This window comes from Passer domesticus, chromosome Z (genome assembly GCF_036417665.1).
Source record: "Passer domesticus isolate bPasDom1 chromosome Z, bPasDom1.hap1, whole genome shotgun sequence".
Lineage (NCBI taxonomy): Eukaryota > Metazoa > Chordata > Aves > Passeriformes > Passeridae > Passer > Passer domesticus.
Genome location: NC_087512.1, coordinates 38,019,345 through 38,040,082, shown reverse-complemented (window position 1 = coordinate 38,040,082; position 20,738 = coordinate 38,019,345). Strand labels below are relative to the sequence as shown.

At 37.8% G+C, this 20,738-nt stretch overlaps 1 protein-coding gene and 1 long non-coding RNA gene across 9 annotated transcripts in view; one reads left to right on the top strand and one right to left on the bottom strand.

Moving 5' to 3' along the window:
• Positions 1 to 20,738, top strand: part of UBQLN1 (ubiquilin 1) — a 32,957-nt gene that overhangs the window by 11,248 nt on the left and 971 nt on the right. For 3 of the 8 annotated variants that reach the window (XM_064402853.1, XM_064402857.1, XM_064402860.1), the window contains 9 exons: positions 3,513 to 3,628; positions 5,022 to 5,284; positions 5,980 to 6,138; positions 6,741 to 6,984; positions 7,486 to 7,628; positions 8,399 to 8,482; positions 10,938 to 11,053; positions 11,368 to 11,536; positions 12,320 to 12,521. In XM_064402853.1, coding sequence (XP_064258923.1) covers positions 3,513 to 3,628; positions 5,022 to 5,284; positions 5,980 to 6,138; positions 6,741 to 6,984; positions 7,486 to 7,628; positions 8,399 to 8,482; positions 10,938 to 11,053; positions 11,368 to 11,536; positions 12,320 to 12,475 — 1,450 coding nt within the window. In that variant the 3' untranslated portion in view covers positions 12,476 to 12,521. Of the gene's footprint in view, positions 1 to 3,512; positions 3,629 to 5,021; positions 5,285 to 5,979; positions 6,139 to 6,740; positions 6,985 to 7,485; positions 7,629 to 8,398; positions 8,483 to 10,937; positions 11,054 to 11,367; positions 11,537 to 12,319; positions 12,522 to 15,768; positions 20,195 to 20,738 lie in introns of those variants that run through there. The other 5 variants (XM_064402854.1, XM_064402858.1, XM_064402856.1 and 2 more) reach the window with 4 other exon arrangements.
• On the bottom strand, positions 12,672 to 16,503 carry LOC135289355 (uncharacterized). The gene is made up of 3 exons (XR_010352123.1): positions 16,416 to 16,503; positions 16,016 to 16,128; positions 12,672 to 13,243 (listed from the first exon to the last, which is right to left on the bottom strand). It is a non-coding gene; the product is annotated as an uncharacterized LOC135289355 (long non-coding RNA).

The following is a 20,738-nucleotide window of genomic DNA, read 5'->3' as shown; positions in this document are numbered from 1 at the left end:
TGTTGGGCAAAACTAGATTTGACTAAATCACCCTAATCAGCTCCTTAATTACAGCTGCTGCAGGACAACAGTGAAGTTATGAAATTACACTGGTTTTTAATAATTTATCTCATATTTTAATTTGATTTATATTTTTAAATACATTTCTTTTACTTTTTCTTTTGGCTTTTTCTGGGGGTTTTTTTGTGTTGGTTGGTTAGTTTTTGTTATATAGCTTTTTGTTGTTGTTCCAGCTGTGTTTTGCCTTTGCAGTTGTTAGATATCTCTTACTATCCATTAATATATGTTATTCAGATTTTCTTTTCACATATGAAAATTTGCAGTGAATCTTTTTTTTCTCTGCAGTGAATTTTCTTTCCTTGTTTTACCAACACAGTGAGTAAAGACTCTTTTGGTAGAACAATGAAAGAAAATTTTTGGGAACTGCTTTAGTGTAATGAATGTATCTGTTTAAATAGTCTTTCGATTTTAAGGACTTTTGGGATTTTTTTTTTGGGTGGGTTTTTTTTTTTTGGTCTGTTTTGTTTTGGTTTTGGTGTTTTGTTTTGTTTGTTTTTTGGTTTTGGTTTTTCCTTTTGGGGAAGCATTAGAATGATGGTAAGAAAGCTGTATCAGTTAGCTATGGTGTGTGCACTTCCTGTGAAGTGCCCAAAAATCTTTTCAAGTAGAGCAATAGATCCCTCAGAAGCAGTTTAATATTAGTCAATAACATGTTCATTCTTTTTGAGTGAAAGTGGTTTTGCTCCTGTTCTACTTAAGTCTTTTCTGTTTATGGTGAAGATCCCCTCTGATGTGAAAATGTCCTCCTATGTTGAAGGAAAGAGCATGAAGTGTAGGGGAGAGCAGAAGCAGGCTTTCCCTTTCAAGGCCTTACCAAGACACAAAGGCTGGCTAGTAACATTAGCAAATACAAATTCTTGTTGAAATTAGTATCATTAGCATTAAATGTAGGTACCCCTTTTGAAATTGATACCTTCAGTTCTATATTCATGTCCTGGAAAGATTATGTTCACTGTCCTGGAATCAAAATACGTGTTTGTCCTCAGAGCCCTGTGCCTCCTCCACCTGAAATTGAGGCTGATACAAGCCATGCCAGTCTTGAATATGGTATTAGGTAATACTGCAGTTCTGGTCCTTTTGCATCTGAATGAGTATTCAGAGTTGCTATTTTTTTTGTAGTTTTTTTTGCAATTACAGTCTTAAGTGTGGTAGAGGGGCATCATGACTCCTACTAGGAGGATGCTTTTGACTTGCACAGTCTTCAGAGGGTTTATAGTTTAGACCTACTATAGCTATACATACTGAAATACCCTAGCCAGCCTCTTGGACCTTCTTGCACTTTGCCTCTGAGCAGAGGGACCCTCAGGAACACAAATGTCAAATGTGTGGCTTTGGGGGAATTTTCGGGGTTCCTGCATCTGTCTTACCAGCAGTGCACTACTCCATGTCTTCATTTGTGCCTGCTTTTTTTTTGAATCATTTTAGAAGACTGTACTTCTGTTATCTGCAGAATGTTTTAATTGTGTCTGGGAAAATGAAATGAACTAAGGACTACAGATCCTTCGCATGTACATGCGCTGTGTTCAAATGATGCATTGAAGTTTTCACCTACTAGCTTTGCTTAAATGAACTAAAAACATGCTAAAACCTGCTGGAGAGAATGAAAATCAGCATTGTCCTGAAGCATCTCCGTTGTATTCTTGCTAAAATATCTATATTTTATGCTTGTCGTGAAAGACAAGATTAGACTCTGCAGTGTGGCCTGGAATGTGCTGATTTTTGGCCGTCAAGATTGATTTGTTCCCAGCTGTTCTATGCTGTGCTATTTACTTTTCTGTTGACTCTTGCTGTTACTGTTGCTACTGTGTATCTGAAAAAGTAAAAGTTATTTTCCAATACTGGATCTGAAAGTGATCTTTTCCCTTCTAAGCAATGTTAGATGTGCCATTTCAAAATAGGTATCCTCATATATCCCAGCCAAATGCTTGTTAAAAAAAAAGATTACTTTTTTTACTGTGCTACAGACTGCTACAGACTTTCAGTGCAATCTTGTAACCTATCTTTTAGAGTTTTAGTAACTTTACAGTGTTGAAGTAACAGTGAGAGATTAGCACAGGGCGGAGAAGATACATGGAATTTCTGAATAGAGTTCAAGGTCAACAGGTATCATTTGTTCGCAAGTGCTGGGAGGAAACATAACGGGTATAAAATGAGTATAAAAGGCGATGTGCACTTGACAGGAATATCCCCAAAAGACTGGAGGCTCACAGGCTTGACAGTCACTAGAACCATTATTTTCAGAGAATATGTCCCAATTTGCATAGGAGCACTATTGAACTTCAGCTTTCAGTCATCTACTTTTTTGTCACACTTTTGAGAAACTTTCTTGTCTATTACATGAAGCAGCATAGTTGCTTCTCAAAACAGTTTCTCAGTTGAAAATGCAAATAGGATTTGATGCATATTATTTTTCTTTTGCTTATGGAGGAAAGATGTGTGTGTTTTCTAGATGAAAGAAATCTCTAGCAGGAGAATCATGATCTGTATACAATCTGTAATCTTTCTCATTCAAGTTACAGTTGCTTGCCAGTTATAGTCATCTTGTGTTCAAAGTTTGCAGTTGCTGATAATGAACTTAAAGAACTCTTGGAAACCTCAGGAGAATCTCTGCTTTTAAGACATCTTTCTGATTTTTTTTTATGGTTGGGGTTTTTTTTTCTGATATTTGCTTGAGTGGAGCAAGTGAAGAGTTATGTTACAGGAGAAAGGTTCTCCAAGGTGCAGTGTGGAGTTTAGTGGACTGTCAAATTCTCAAATATTTTTGTGACATCTGAATTCATGGTTTTGAAAAGTATTTTATTCTGTAGTACTGCAAATGTAGGCATTTATTGATTGTTGAAACACAGTGGAGAATTGATTTGGATTGCAAAATAGTCTCTTTTCTTTAGAACAGAGAGGTCAGGTTAACTTTATTTAAGCTCAGTTCCTTGATCTTTTTTATTACATGGCAACATTTGTCTTTTTGTGTGCAGTAGAAGGGTGTAGTGAGTACACAGCCTGGGCAGCCTTTATTGCCTGTGCTAAATTATGCACAGGCTTTAGCTTCATGTGATTTATTATCAGCCTTTTTTTGAAGTCTTTAAGGTTTGAGAGTTTGAGATTTCTCTTCTAATAAATTATGACATTAACTGAATTTCATATTCAATATGCATCCTATTAGAGATGTGGCATGAAATAAATTCCATATTAAATTTGTCAGGATGTATTTCTTGAAGTTCTGGGCATGTTATCAGTACTATGTGAGTATAGTGAAATAGGACATGGATCATTTAAGCAAGGTAAGAAAGATTTATTACAGGAAGCCATCTGGGGATAACTGGGGTTATCCCTGGGTTTTGACCAAGAATCAAAATGTAATTTGAGATTCTGAAGTATAGTACTATAGCTACATTTAATGGCAGTACTTAAAATAACATGTTACACTCTATAAAGTTTTAAAATTGCTTTTTCAGATCACAAGACTACCCAGCTCAACAGGCAAACACCACTGGGAGTACTGCTACTACATCAACATCAAGCAGTAGCACCTCAACATCAACATCAACAAATAGCAATCCCTTTGGCTTGGGTAAGAATATTTGTTAGGTAGTATGGTAGGTGTCTTCTCTTGGATTACAATAATTGTCCCGAAAGCTTTATTACAATGTAGACAAAACTTGAAAAACAAAACCCAAACAAACACATCAGCTAAAAAATTGATTACAGATATATATTGAATTTGCTGTTGAAGGTTTCTGATCAGTCAGTTGTCACAGGAAAGTTGTTTCATTAGTTTTATCTAGAATCACAAAATAGTTTGAGTTGGAAGGGATAGATTTTAAGGTGATCTAGTCCAACCCCTGTGCATTTAGCTGGGACATCTTTAACCAGATTAAGTTGCTCAGAGCCCCATCCAGCCTGACTTTGAATGTTTGCAGAGATGGGGCATCCATCACCTCCCTGGATAAACTGTGCCAGTGTTTCACCATAAACTTCACTACAAGATTTGTACTATTTCACCGTCAGTGGTTAAGGTGCTAATGATGTTATATTTTGCACTATGAGTAATGAAAAGCCTTCCAGTGTCCTTGTACTACTTATAAGTGCATCTGAATACAGATAAATCGTAGAAGTTTGGACCTGTGACGTGAAGCCAAGATCTGCAATAAAAGCAACAAAATTGCTGCTAATCTTACAAATAAGTGTTTCTCAGGTTTCAAGTCTGATAGTATTACAAGTCTTCACTTCTATGAATTAAGAGGCTGTAGTCTGTTGACTTAAAAATTATAACCTATTTCCATAGTTGTGGTGGGGTTTTGTTTCATTCTTTTTGTCTTTCATTCTTTGTTTCATTTTTTTTTTGCATTTGGGAGTGGGGAAGAGGTAGAATTGGAAAAGCCAATTATAGTAAACATATAATTTCTTAGGTTTTAATGGTTCTTTGGTCTGTCTAGTACCTCCTGAAACTCTTTCTCTGGATTCAGCAAAGCACAAAAATTCAAAACGTAATTAGCTCTTGGTGCATTATTACCAAGAGGAACACAGGTTCTGCATTTAATTAGAATAGGGAATATTACTTATATTGGGAGTTCACTCTTAGTTATAGTATAACCAAGAGGAGGCAGATAAATGATTATTACAAACGCAATTTTTAAGTGTTGGTGGAGGGAGCAGGACATGGACCTAAAGCCCCCAAACTCAAACATTTCTTGTATCTTGGCTTTGAAAAATGAGAAAAATAGTTGTTAGAATTATAAAAAAAATTATTTAAGAATAAAGTCTGTTGGATTTTTGGCTATGTATCTTGTTATTTAAGGAAGCATACACTTAGTGAGTAACTCCTGAATAACCTTGCAAAAGACGGGACTTTCCATTCATTTTTGTTACTTGGAAGTATGAGATATGTTCAAGTATTTTGTATTTAGAAAGAATCTGTATATGATTGAAAGTTTAGTCAGTCACATTTTTTCATCCTCTTAAAGGTGGCCTTGGAGGTTTGGCAGGCCTGAGTAGCCTGGGCTTAAATACTTCAAACTTCTCGGAGTTGCAAAGTCAGATGCAACGACAACTTATGTCCAACCCGGAAATGATGGTTCAGATAATGGAGAATCCATTTGTTCAGAGCATGCTTTCAAATCCCGACCTGATGAGGCAGTTAATTATGGCTAACCCTCAAATGCAGCAACTGATACAGAGAAATCCAGAAATCAGTCACATGCTGAATAATCCAGATATAATGAGACAGGTATGTAGAAAGATCTATTCGTTCATGACTTGTGATTCTGCTATTATGTAAACAACAGAGCAGGAATTGGATATGCTTAGTGGAGTGTGTAAATATTCTTAAAGTATTTAGTCTTACTCGAAAGCCATAAAAGGTTGCCATAGACAACCAGTCTCTGTTGTTAATGTCCAAAATAGACTGAAATTTCAGAAAATCTGCAGCATAGTTTTTGAAAGTCATTGAATACATGTCTTCTGAGGCTAGAACTGGATGTGGCTGTCTCCCCTTGGAACCTGTTGTCTAGCCAGCAATTTTATCATAAGTAGTAATTCTCCAAAATACTGCATATTTTCATTGTGTCTCACTGTGGGTATTTCTAAATGCTTTTAAAATTAAAAGATAAATAAGATATGTTGTGTGGCAAAATGTACCAAACTCAAAGAGATTAATAGATGCTTTTGAAATGATATATATTTATTTTAAATTTCATACTATAGGCTGCCTGCTGTAGTGATGTTAGAAATAGTAAAAAATATGGTAGAATGCTGCCTAAATACCAAATTGTGTTGATTCACACTGAGCTGACAGGTTGGTTCAGCTCTAATCATGATTTTAAACTGGGTTAGACAGGGATAACTGAGATATTGCCAAATGCTGACGTTTTCACTTTAGAATGGATTTCTTACTAATACAGATTAAACATTCCACTTCTCTAGACACTAGAGCTTGCTAGAAACCCTGCAATGATGCAGGAAATGATGCGAAACCAGGACCGAGCGTTGAGCAACCTTGAAAGTATACCAGGGGGATACAATGCCTTGCGGCGTATGTACACAGACATTCAGGAGCCAATACTGAATGCAGCACAGGAGCAGGTGAGAAAAGATTACAAATTACACAGAAAGGAAGTACTTATTTTTTGTACATAAAAGAATTTAAGTAATTCAAGTTTCCAGTTATTTACTTGGCAAAACAATTTTTGAAACTTGAAGTTGTTGTGTAGCCTTTTACTCTTGAAAGAGCTTTAAAAATCCTCTGTTCTTCAGAGCCTGAAGACATACAGCTATGACTTTGTGTGATTGAGAAGCTATTTTAAAGTTAATAGATTTATTTGTTACTTAATTTTTAATTCCTTTAATTCACTGCCTTAAGATTTGGAGGTCCAGTAAAATCCTTTTAAAGGGTGTGTTTAGTAACTTTTAACTGAAGGTGAGAAGAATAAAAGACTTTAAAGTCAGAAACCAGTATGCAAGACACAATTTTACTCTGATCAAAATACAATGCAGTAACAACACTACTTTCAAAAAGAAATTTCATTTTTGGGGGGGGTCCTAGTATCTCTCAGTGTTAATGTCTTTTCACAATTTACATTTAATTACTGTAGACTGGTGCGTATAACTGATTAGAAGCCATAAACATTTATTTTCATGTATGATTTAGAAATTTGTAGATGATAAGTGTTTGCTTTCCTTTGTAGTTTGGAGGTAACCCATTTGCTTCTTTGGTAAGCAATGCATCAGCAGGAGGGGACAATCAGCCATCTCGTACAGAAAATAGAGATCCTCTGCCAAATCCATGGGCTCCTCAGCCTAGCTCACAGGCTTCCACAACAAATACTGGCACTGGTGGTGAGAGCAGTGGCAGTAGTACTGCTGAAAATAGCACTTCAGGCACAACGGGACAGAACTCAACTGGACCGAACTTGGGACCTGGGCTTGGAGGTGTGTTTGTTATTGCAACTGTATATATTTGCACATACTTGCAAATTTACTGAAATGTTTCTTTCATTAGGATGAGAATTTTTGATTAGTTTTTATTGTTACTTTTATAGAATGTTTTACTATTACTAAATTCCTCTGAAGAAAAATAGTAAAAATAAAAAAATATGAAAAATAATCTAAGTGATAATAATACTTGTACACTGCCTTAAAATAACAAAGGTAGCAAATATGCAGACAAATTGTAGTATTTTTTCTGTTCTAAGGCAAATGGGAAAACAGCTGATAATGTGGATAGTTGATGGGAGTGTGTGTTGGATACAATGTCTATCTTAACTTCTAGGGTAGATGTGTCTGTGTAAATAGAACCACACTGAGGTAAGTTTCAGTCTTAAACTCATGAAAACTAAGTTATATTCTGCGTTATATTCTGGGTTTAGATGGTCTGCTTTCTCTGACGATAGTCAGAATGCTTACTAACGTGCCCTTTACCTTTTCTTTAAGCTGGTATGTTCAACACACCAGGAATGCAGAGCTTATTACAGCAGATAACAGAAAACCCACAACTTATGCAGAATATGTTGTCTGCACCCTACATGAGAAGCATGATGCAATCATTAAGCCAGAATCCTGATCTTGCAGTACAGGTAAACTGCATTTGGTATGGTAATATATTGTGTGTATTAAAGTAAAAAAAGACAAAACCCAAAAGCTCAACAATTGCCTGTGGCAATTGCCAGTTTTTAGTGTTAATTCCTAAGTCACTGAAATTATTACTTTCTTACTTTCAACAATTTATTGCCTTGAGTTTCTTCAGTTTCTAGCTGGATATCATGCCTGACATACTTCAAAAATCATTGTGGGGTTGGGTATTACTCTGGTTTTAACTTCTCATTTTTGACCTGCACCTCACTGTAAAAGTGGAGATGCTCATGTTTTATGAATGGTCTTGTAGAAGTGCTTTTTATTTAGAGTGGTAGTATTGAAACTCAAATTCTGAACTGACATTGAAAAAATATTACCTCTTCTGTGTTAAATACTCACTTGGAAATATCCTTGACTTCAGGTGATATTTACAGCAAAGCTATTACTTAGATTTGTAGGGGAGGCTGAACAGAAAAGGATTTTCTTGGCAAGACTGCCTTATTTGTATCTGGAAGTCCGTTCATTTACAAGAAAAAAAGAGCCAATGAAGCAAAAGTGAAACAAAAAAACCCACCAACCCCCCCCCCCCCCCCCCCACAAAAAAAAGAAAAAAAAGACAAACACCCCCAGAAAGTTTTGACCAAAGGAGTAGATAATTATTATTCTGTGAGATAATTTTCATATACTATTACAATATTATCTGTAGTTGTTTTAAAACTTCCAGTGTTTTTTTACTGCTTGATCTTTGAAGTTAAATATTTTTGTCCTATAGATGATGTTGAATAATCCTTTATTTGTTGGAAATCCTCAACTTCAGGAACAAATGAGACAACAACTTCCAACTTTCCTTCAGCAAGTAAGATGAGATACTAGCTATTAATAAAAGTTTTCAAATCAATGAGCACTATTTTTAATAAACTGGTGCCTGTCTAGATTCTGTAATACATTTTCATTAGCTTTAGATACTAAGTTAGATTGTCCCTTGATAATATTCTTGCTAATATCTCCATCTCTTTCAAAAGTTGAACCTGACTGTTGTCTGTGACTAGCATAACCACTAAGATTTGTTCTTGCTTCTTTGCTTAGAAGGAATAAATGCTCTTACTGCACACCAGCCAGAAAACAGCTGTTTGTGACAAGATTTGTTTCAGAAATTAAAAGGAATAGTACTTTTCACACAAGTAGTTAAAGTTTCAGTATGCTTTTCTCATGCCTCTTCAAACCTGCATTAAATATTTGGAAAAGAGGTCCTTGAGCATGTCTTGAAAGACCCAAGTCATTAGCTAATTTAAAATAAGTGGGTTCTGAAGTCTTTCCTGGAAAGATTGCTCCACCATTGCCTTCCGCTCATGCCAGCATTGCATTTGCAGCCCAGGTATCTGCTTGGTATTAGTTGTCACAGTGTATAGTAGTACTTGTTTTCTAAATAGATGCAAGATTTTCTGTAGGCTTTGAAAACCTAATCCACTGCATGAGTTTTGTCATTAGGCAGGCATTTGTCCTTGCAAATCAGTGTAAATATGTGTTGCCAAGATCTGACTGGAGGTTTTATGAGTAAAATAATATGAGCACATACATGAATTACAGTAGCATGTTCAGTGTCCAGAAGATACTGTTTATATTGTTTGAACCACCTGAATGGCTGTGGTGTTTCATATTGTCACTGCTTTGTAATGACTCAGTAGTATCTGAGGAGCTAGTACATTTATATTTTGAAATCTGTGAGTAATTGGTAATTAATGAATGAAATCATATCAGTAAGAATCGTATCTGTTTCCTTGGTGTATCTCCTTCTGTTATTACCACCTGTTGTATTCACTGTCTGAAGTTAGATGATTAACAGCATTAGCAGGTGAGGTGTGAAGTGGAGAAATATCTGGATATTCTCAGAATGTTGGTAATATTTCAATTTATGTTTTCTTGCTTATCTACCTGTGTTTATATTATGGGTCTGGGAGACAGAAACTGTGGAATCTGCATAATGGAAGGCATCTTTTGCAATTAAGGGAAATTGCCCAGCAGAACTAGGGAAGAATGGCTGCTATTGGAATTGATAACATTGATAGAAATGAGATCCAGGTCACCTAAGTGCTCTAAGAATTGTTGGGCCAGCATTTATGTAAGACAGCTTCAAATATCAGACCATAAGTCAAATATTTTCATAAAGTAGTTGCAGCACCTTTCTTTGGAGGACCCAAAATGTTTATCTCTTTAAATCTGAGTAATCTTTGCCATCTACTATACATTTATTTGTTGACTTTTAGCTATCATGAAGATAAAAGTCCAAGAGATTAATAGAGAATATTAATTGCTCTTCTGAAGTCTCTTTAGGCACTCAGATCAGAGTTCTTCATGTGCTATTCTGCAGTTCTCCTCTGTAGTACAGGAAGTTTGACTTTAATCTGTGATTTCTACAATGATCAAATGTAGTATTTCAGCAAAAGTAATCTGGCCTAGTTGCCAGGGGAAAGCTGCTAAGATTAGTAAGCCTATCTGCTCTTTGATCTGATTATCGAAACTGTCGGTAATCAAATAACTATGCTATGTGTAACTGAAACATTGCTTTTTGCTTATCTGTTGCATCTCTATGCAAAGGTGAGCATAAGCCACTAGTTTTGAGTTTGTGTCTAAAATAATGAGGTTTTTGGATGTTTAATTTCAGAAATGAAAAGAATTTGCCTTCTAAATTATTTGATTATGTGGAGCCAATTTGTGATTGAATATCCTTTGTGAAAGCCATTTTGTAATTGAAGTCACAGTAGACTGAGAACCCTTGAATATTATACATTTGCTTGCTGGTATATTTTCCAGTATGTTTGATTACATTTCAGGCTGTAAGAGTACTACAGATAAGAAGATATGTACAAATAGTCACAATCAAATTGCTGCGATCTGAAATCAACTAGGAAAAAGGAACTTAGTTCATTTTCTTAGATATTTTTTGGTCAAGTTTCATCATGTTCAGCATTGTTGCTTACCAGTAGTTTGATACAGGAGACTAATTCTAAAATAATGTACTAACACAGTCTTGTGATTTTTGAAAGAACGAGATCTGTAATGAAAAATACTTCTCCCTGTATAATTCTTGTTCAAGAGGCTTTTTCTACATCTAGAGAGTTCATTGATCACCTTCTATGGTGATCAATGAACTTTTCTCACAGAAGAAAAAATAACTGAAGAATTTCCTGTAATATTCAAATACAAAATCAAAAGCCAAGTTCTGAAATTATGTCAGATTCTATGAAACATCTAGCAATAAAAATTACCTTGGAACATCTACACATAATGAAGAGTTTCTCTCCTTCTCTTAGATGCAGAATCCTGATACATTATCAGCTATGTCAAACCCCAGAGCAATGCAGGCTCTGCTACAGATTCAGCAGGGCTTGCAGACATTAGCAACAGAAGCACCGGGGCTTATACCAGGGTAAGAATTGATCTTACAGATTTGGACAGGAAGTTTTCCTTTGTGTTGGTTACTCTTTTTAGATTTAGAGATTTATACAGTCTTAATTAAAGATTTATCCTCTTGCCTTTTTTAGTTTAACCAAATTTGTTTTAGAATCTGTCACATTTGTCTGGTGTGCAGTTCTAAACAGTGATAACTCTGGTCTTTTTCTCAGTACTTTACTTAAATTGTTATCTTCTCTTTGACAGAATTTGTACCCACTAATTAATGAGAAGAGACAAACTAGTATTTATTATTTAAGTGGTGTATTTATTTTTCTGTAATTTATACAGGTTTAATCCTGGCTTGGGTGGAGTGGGAAGCAGCGGAGCACCTACAGCATCCACTGCACCTAGTTCTGTTTCCACTGAAAATACAAATCCAGCTTCAGGAACTGCTGAACCTGGTCACCAGCAGTTTGTTCACCAGATGTTGCAGGCACTTGCTGGTGCAAATGCACAGGTAATGTACATCATTATATTCTAAATATTTTTGCTTTTATTCTTAATTGTTAAACACTGGAAAGAAGACAGATAGTTGAGAGAAGAGCCCACTGGATGCTTGTGGTCAAAGGTCAGTAGAGGAGGCTTAAAAGTGCTATTGCAGCTGTGCAAGTAAATACTGAAAAAATATTCTCTGTCCTGATTAAAAACATGCCTCTGAAGGTCATACCATTAAGACAGTGTAGAATTTTGCCATGAGTTTGTGTAATCAGGATCTTCCTATAAAGCAAAACTAACAGTTTGCCTTAGACTCAAGCTTTCTAACAATCAGGATTTTGGTAATTTTAGTCAGCAGATACTTGGGAGTGTTACAAAAGAGGTTCTTTATATTGAGGAAAAATAAAGCTTGTGATGTTCAAGATTGCTGACAACAACATAATCTTTGCTGTTCCACATTGCTAGGTTGAACTCTGTTTTGTTTTAAAAACCCAGGTATATGCATATCTTTAAGAAACTGTTCATGGCACATACATGTACCCAATTTAATTTGAATCCTCCTCTATCAATCAGTTTTTTTCCTGGAGTTCAGGAATGGTATGTAAATGTAGATAATTTGATGTTGCTGACTTTGAAAAAAATTTCTTTAGTTGCTAATTGAATTTATCTGAATATATTTTTTGGAACTTGAAAAAGGTGTAGTCAAAAATTAGAAAAGACAGTGCGGTGCAGAACCCACCTGTGTTTAAATTGTGTATTTTGCTAAATTTGTATATGCTTTTATAGCTTGAAATTTTGTTCTTAGCAGTTACAAAATCCAGAGGTTCGATTTCAGCAACAACTGGAACAGCTGAGCGCAATGGGCTTTCTGAACCGTGAAGCAAATTTACAAGCACTAATAGCAACAGGAGGAGACATCAATGCAGCTATTGAAAGGCTGCTTGGCTCTCAGCCTTCATAGCAGTGTTTCTTTTAACTTGAAAAAATGTAATTTATTTTTGATAACAGCTCTTTAATCTTTCAAATTGCTTTATTTCATTCTGACTGTTGGGATTGTCTTGTTATAACTCAAACCAGTCTGATGCATTTGAAGGTGGAGTTCAGTAGCTTTCTTCAGACATTGGGAATCAATGCATTGTCACTTTTGAGTCCATCAGTTCTTCTGTTCAGCATTATTGTGATTTTTTTGGAAACAGTATCAGCTTTCACAGTTGGATGAACAAGTTTTGTCTGACCTACAAATGGCCAATTTATTTACTACTTAAACAGTATCCTTCAGTAGTAATTTATGTAGATTACACATTAAAAAGGAAACAAATTAATTGAAGCTGTGGGTACCAATACTGCTTATTGTGATTTTGGCATGTTTTTTTTTTTTCTTGACTAGCAAAATGCTGGAAAATTTATACCACTTCAGTAATCTACCATCTTTTGCTTTAATTTGTCTAAGGCATAAACACAATATATACAACATAGCTCATTTCTAGAGATGTACGAAATACAATAGACCTACAAATTGTAAGCAATGAAAAAGACAAACAAAACCCTCCTACAAAGCAACAACAAAAAACCCACAAAAAAACCCCAAAAACCAATCAAACAAAACCAACCAACCAAAAAAAACCCAACCAAACAAACAAAAAAAACACAAAAAAACCCAACAAAAAAAAAAGAGGAAAAAAAGTCATAGTACTTGAATTTGGTGTAGAACTGCCCAGGATCTTTGGATCTGGAAAAAAATGCATAAGCAACTTCAGTTAAAATATGTTAAAATTACTCTTCTGGTTGTCTCTTTACATTTAACTGTACAGAAACTTGCATTATAACATTATTTCAATATTCACAGATTAACTGTAAATTACTTTTGTCATTGTCCAAATTAAAGAGCCACAGCCTTGTGCTCTGGAATTGCTTCTATGACTATTTGGCTTGTTCCACTGACATTTTAACATGTATTCTGATTTTCAATTGGAGAAATTACTTCTATTCATGGTCATGTGATACTCTAATTACTTTCAACAACCAAGTAAAAAAATACTGTATAGCTTTTGAGTTTCTATTGGTAACTACTTCTCTTGTGCACAGGTAATAAATGAATTTAAAAAAAATCTTTAAGCATCTTGTTTCAGTGTGTTTGCAGTTGTTCATTACCTAAAAATCAAGATGACAGTTTCTCTTAAGAGCATTTGAGTGAACTCAAGCTCTTGCAATACTTACCAGTTCTGCATTAAAACTGGTCAACAATTCCTGCAATGTGAGGTGGACGGAGGAGAATAAGAGATGGATGATATTGAAGACATCTAGGTTAGATGAAGTGGGGATTGCAGAACAAAAGTTGAAATGAATCTGCTTTTTATTGTTCTTTTGTGTGAGTTTAATGGACTTGTGCACCTTCAGGTTCCTTTGATGTTCTCGAACCTGATGTTATGCAGAGTGCAGTTCTTCATTTTTCCAGTCACCTGCTCCTCACCACACTTGGGCAGTGTGGCTGGAGCAATTGCTGGTGAAGACTGAGGCAAAAAAATTGAGTACCTCTATGTGCTACGTAACCAGGTCTTCCAAATCCCTCCTGAAAGGAGCCACGCTTTCCCTAATCTTTTACTGTTGATGCACCTAAAGAAGATTTTTGTTACCCTTGATGTTCTGGGCTAGATTTACTTCTGTCAGTGCTTTAGCTTTCCTAACCATCTCCCTGCTTTTACTGTCTGGAACTTGGGCAGTGTGGCTGGAGTATTTGCCAGCGAAAGGAACAGGCTGGGCATCAGACAGTGGGTACTGAGCCACTGTACTGTGCGTCATTTGTTTCTCTTGGGTTTTACTCCTCTCTCTCTCTCTCTCTCTCTCTCTCTCTCTCATTATATTAATAATAACAACAACAGCAATAATTTCATCTCCCTGGATGTTTGGACAGTTTCTGTGTATTACTCCCAAGCTACCTTTCCCTCTTTCCATGCTCTGTAAGCTACCTGTTTACGTGTTAAATTTGTCCAGGGACTCCTTGTTCATCCATACAGGCCTCCTGACATTCTTCTCTAATTTCTTTGTTGGGACACATTAGTCTTGAGCCTTGAAGGAAACAATCCTTGAATGTCATCCAGCCCTCTACACTCAGGGCTCTGTCCCATGGTATTCTACCGAAGAGATCCTCCAAGAGGCCAAATTCACCTCTCCTGAAGTTCAGCATTGCTATCTTTCTTCCCACTCTCCTTATTGCCCCAAGGATCTCCGTCTCCACTGTTTCATGGTCACTGCAGCCCAGCCTGCCTTTGGGCTTCACATTCCCCATCAGCTCCTTACTGCTGAGAAGACTCAGCCTAGCACCTGTCCTCTTTGGCTCCTTTATCAGTTGGAGAGGGCAGTTGTCATCAATGAACCTCCTGGAATACACGTACTCTACTGTCCTGAGCCTCCAACAGGCTGTCACAACCCAGAAGCATGTTTGAGGTTTCTTGTTGGACCTCAACAAGGTCCATGTAGACACAGTACAGTACTCTTATACAGTACTCTTAACTCCAGCAATTAGCCTACTATTTAGCTGTAAGAAGTTGGCTAACATGCCCTCCAACTTCTACAACAAACTTTGAGACTAGCTCCCAAATCTCACAATAAACTTCAGGTGTTGATTAAGTGGTAGAATATGATTGCTGAGGTAAAACAGGAGAGAAAAAGAAAAAGGTCAGTCCTTAGATCCCGTATTGGTCCTGCTGCTGTAGACGGTCTGGATCTGGGGTGGACAGGGAGAATGCTGCAGACCAATCCCCTTCCTTTTATGGTTTACCTGGTGTATGCCTCTCATGTAAAATAGATTTTTTTGGTGCCGTTTGTGCTGTATTGTCCACATGTGTGCAGTCAGTTATTTAGAGCCCACCGGAAATTAATGGACTGTGGTGTCCTGGAGCCCCTTTTAATGAGGTGTCTGGAACCTGACCCTTGATACAGGTGCGCTAAGTGTGAGTCTCAAAGCAGACATACAAGCTTAAGGAAAGGAAAAGGAAGTTGGCTCAGAACAGGACTGACTTCCCCACCTCTGCAGGACCCTCTTAGGCCAATCAACACTTTCCTGTTGCAGTCGTTAGAATGCCCCATGAGGACCAGGGCTTGTGAATGTGAGGCTTTTCTTCTCTGCCTGCAGAGGGCATCATTGGACTTCCTGGTAAGGTGGTCTGTAGCAGGCCTCTATTATAAAGCTATATGTGCTTGCCCTCCCTTTAATCCTCACCCAAAAGCTCTAAGTTAGCTCCTTGTCCATTCCAGGTGGAGCTCCGTGCACTCCAGATGGTCACTGACAGAAAGGTTGACACCTCTTCCTCATCTCCCCTGCCTGTCTTTCCTGAAGAGACTGTATCCTTCCATTCCAACACTCCAGTCATAGGAGTTGCCACCATATTTCCATGATGCCAGTGAGATAGGAGACTTGCAGGCATGCATTTGTCTCTACTTTAATCCTTGTGCTGAATGTGTTAGGATAGATGCATTTAAGTTGGGTCCCTCAGAAAATTACCTTCTCTCTGGAGTGGCTAGAATCCCTTTGTGCTGCCCTCCAGGTGTTCTCCTGCTGACCTGCAATCGCTCTCCAGACTCTGGGCATCTCTTGCTGGCTCTGGCACCACCTAACTGATATAAATAGGATGGCAGGTCATCCACATCTTATCACTATTTAATAGGATGATACCTCCTTCCTCCCAGTCATAAATTTAAAGCTGTATCAATGACTGCTAATCCTTTACCAAAGGCCCTCCCTTCCTTTTTAGAGAGGTTATGCTTCTGATCCCATCTGATACCAGCAAGAATGGTGCTATCTTAGCTATCCCACTGTCAAACAATCCTAAATTTTGGCAGTGACATGAGCCTCAGAGCCACATGTTAATAAATTCAATCCATTTGTTTTTTTCAATCACTACCTGCACATGGAATAATGGAGAAAAAAATAACCTGTGCCCCTCAATTCCCTCACCAGTTGCCCCAAGGCTCTGAAGTCTCTTGATGGCCTGTGGACTGACCACTTGTGACTTCATAATCATTCTTATGGAGGCTCAGCAGGGGTTAGTAGTCTGAGTACTGTACCAGGCTGGGAAATTTCCTGGTGACTTCCTTAACCTTGACCCCAGGGGTGCAGCAAACTTCCTTAAGGGCAATATCCTTCCAAGCATATTGGACCTTCCCTTAGAGGGGAACAATGATTTTCTTTCTTATGGAACTGATCTTGTTATGAAATGTAGGCCTGTCCGGCCCTTTCCTGGAGAGGGACCTTCATCCTCATCATCCATTGCATGACCTTCCTTACCTGTAACTGTTGTACAGAGAGACACCTAAAGGGACGGTGAGATAGGCAAGGAGGCATCTTGGCCTGTTGTCCCAAACAAGTACTTGCCTCTGTTCATCATTTCATTCTGACCTTCAGGCAGACAGAGGTTACAGGACCCTTTGATAAGGAAGGATAGAGAGCAAGTAGTTTCTGTAGAATAATCTCTACTTTTTTACAGTTATTTTCACGGTGATTATTAGGATCTCCAAAGAAACTAATTCAACTTAAGTGTGCCATACTGGGACCTTGAATTTAAAAAGTTCAGACTCCCTCATCATTCAATAGGCAGATCTTTCTGAGAATACAGTCCGTGACATCCAAAAAGTCTGTCAGATGGAAGGGCAAGTGTGTTGTGGGGAAGAGAACAGTTTTTACCAAGACACTAAATGAATCTAACTAGCACAAATACTTTCTCAAGACATCATTCAGCTCACCCTTTTTAAGCATTGCAGTTGCACGTTACAAACTAAGAGACAATACATTTGGAGTAAAATTTCACTGCAATTCAGCAGAAGATGTAAGTTTGACCTAAATTTTATACTGATCCTTTAGCTAAGCTTACTTCTTGAAGTAGAATCCATATTTATCAGTAACTGCTGTCAACTAAACTAGCTTTATTGTGGTAAAAACACTGAGCTCTTTTTTAATAGAAGTTTTAGTTTTATCTGAAAATATAGCAAGCAGAACACGCTTTATAGAGAGGATAGACTTTTTATTTCGTCTTTAAAGATGAAAGAAAAGCCACACTTACTGGTTTAAGATTGTTACAATGTTTCTCTTTGTTCACCCCTCCCCACTTCTCCCCCTTGCCCTTTTATCCATCTCTCTTTAAAATTCTCTCTTCAGAGTTATCATCTACCTCTTCTTTCAGATGAACATTTAGATAACATGTACTTGAAATCTGCAGCTTGCATTTTTGGACCAGAAGGGCATGTGTGCCTGAAGGTTGTCTCTTCATTTTCCTGCTTTCTTCTTTTCTTCTGCTGTGGATCAAGTGACCTGACAGGATTGTCTGCAAAACTGCCTTGCCTGATCATCAAACTCCTGCTAGAAAATATAACTGATGCCAAAACAAAGAAATCTAAAAGTTATGATGATCTGAACTGACAGATATCATTTAAAAGACTCAGAATGCATGCATTCAGTATTGGCAATACGACTGTAAAGTGGCTAGTTTTGTAAAGGATGTGGTGTGCCTAATTATCTTCTGCATTTAGTGACTGCATATACGGGGTTGACCCTGACTGGATGCCAGGCACCCACCAAAGCTACTGTATCTCTCCACTCTGCAGCTGGACATGGGCAAGAAAATATAAAAAATGGTTCATGGGTTGAGATAAGAACTGGGAGAGATTGCTCATCAAATACTGTCATAGGAAAAACAGGCTGTAATTAGATATATTAGTTGAATTTATTAGTAATGAAATCAGAGCAGGATAATGGGGAGTATAAAAGCAATTTCCTCCTATTACTCCCTCCTCTCTAGCTCTACCTCCTATCCCCATCAGTGCAGGGAGACAGGGAATAGGGGTTATGGTCAGTTCATCACAAGTTTTTTCTGCCACTGCTTAGGGAGAGTTATTCCCCTGCTCCAGCAGGGAGTCCCTGCCATGGGAGACAGTTCTCCAAGAACTTCTCCAACATCTCAGTCCATCTCATGGACAAGAGCTCTCTACAAACTGTTGCAGTGTGGGTCACCTGGGGTGCAGTCCTTCTTGAACAGGCTGCTCTAGTGTGGTCCCCCACAAAGTCACATCCGACAGGAAACCTGCTCCAGCATGGGCTTCTCTCTCCACAGGTGTGCAGGTCCCTGTCAGGACTCTGCTCCAGCACAGGTTTCTCACAGGGTGACAGCCTCTTCTCAGGCATACACCTGCTCCAGCCTGGGGCTCCTCCACCAGCTGCAGGTGGATCTCTGCATCCCCATGGACCTCCATGGGCTGCAGGGCCACAGCTGCCTTGCCATGGGCCACGCCAGGGGCTGCAGCAGAACCTCAGCGCTGGTGCATGAAACACCTCCTCCCTCTCTTTCTGCACTGACCTTGGTGACTGTAGGGCTGTTCCTCTCACGTGTTTTCACCCTGTTCTTATCTGGCTGCAGTTACATCTGTACAATCATGTTTTTTCCCCCCAGATTTCTTAAATCTGTTACCACAGGAGCATTGCCACCATTTCTGACTGGCCCAGCCTTGGCCAGCAATTCCCATCTCTCTGGGAGCCAGCTGGATTGGTTCTAGAGGGGGTGGAGGAAGTTTCCAGCAGATTCTCACAGAAGTCCCGCCTGTAGCATCCCCGTCCCCAGTACCACAACCTGGCATAATAAAATAAATATTATTAGTTAGAAAAATCAAAACACCTATCAATTTATAGTTGAGATGGCAGGCAGCTAGTCTGTATAGATAGCTTGCGCAGTTTGGGATAGATTGCATTTAATTTTTGTATCCTCATTATAGCACTGAAAAATGTTTATGCTGTAGTAGGTACAGTATTTACACAGCATGTTACTAACTGTGCTCAGCATAAATTCATGAGGATGTATAGTGCATGCACCTTGCATAGATAATTTGTGCTTAAAGACAGAAAAAGCAATTTCTGATTCCAGGTGTTTCCTCCTGAGTTTTTGCTGCATTTGCTAAATACATTTCAAAATACACACACAGCACTTGCATCCAGATAAACTGTGCTAAATATTAATAGCCTGCTCAACTAACCTGAATACAACATCCCTAGAATAGAGGTGTTAGTTTAAAAACAGCAACAACAAAACCAAAAAATATACCCTCACAACAAAAAAAACAAATTAAACCAAAACCAAGTAAATGAAATGTTGTAGAATCGTTTTTGGGCAGGGATTATTCTGCTACCTTTTTCTTCCAAGGCACACGTGCACAGCTTGATTAAAATCTGAGAGTAGTTTTATGTTGTTAGTATTGCGATAATTCACATCTTAATCTATTAATTTGTAATGTATGGAATATAACTGAACAGAAATAATGGTTCATTGTCTTTCAGAATAGCAGGTAACAGACAACTGATTAGGTTGACAGCAACCTTCTTTGCAGTATCTTTTAAGTAAAAGCAAAATGCAAATGTAGTAAAAGGGTAAGGGAAGGAAATGTTCCCAACATAGAAGCAAAGACTAAGAAATACCCTGACCTATCTGAAGAAGCATGGACTGCCTGTAAGTATGAATTTTGTTTAGAAGCATTCCAAAATCCAAGTTGCTTACATAATACTCTCTGAAAGAGAATTATTTTTAACTGTCGAGTACAATTTTTTGGTAGTGGTGAAACCACTTTGAGAGTATTCTGTAAACGTGGACAAGCAAATCTGAAAAATCAGTCTGGCCTTCTCAGAACTCACACTTTAAAATGTCCCTTTAAAAAAAAAAATTACTTGAAGGTCTGATCATTGTGTGTCACAGGATGCAGCTACTGTAGAGTGTCCTGGTCTGGCTTTATTGTGTGTGTAAGAAGTAAGCATAAATGTGTATTTTATAATGGGTACATTAGTCAACTGTTTGTAAAATGGTGTATTGGAAAAGATTAAGACCTCATTAACAGCAGAGGTGCCACAAGAGGGTGCTGTGTCTGTGATTTTCACAGCTACAAAATTTGTACAGATCTGAAAAATCACTCAGTCTGAAGGGGGTCTCTGAGATTTGAGGATATTAAGCATACAGACATCCCTGTTTCTTGCACTTAACTCTATGTTTTCAACTTGCACCCTGGCTCTTGGAACAAACAGGCTCTGAGGTGAGAGCACCCTGTAACAGACTAAAATTGGTAACTGCCTGGTATTCTCCCTTCAGGTCACAATTTAAACAGGAAAACACTATGTCTGGGTACATTGATGCCTAAAATCCCAACTCTGAAAATCGCTGCTTTCACTAAGATAATGCCCATTTATTGCACTAATT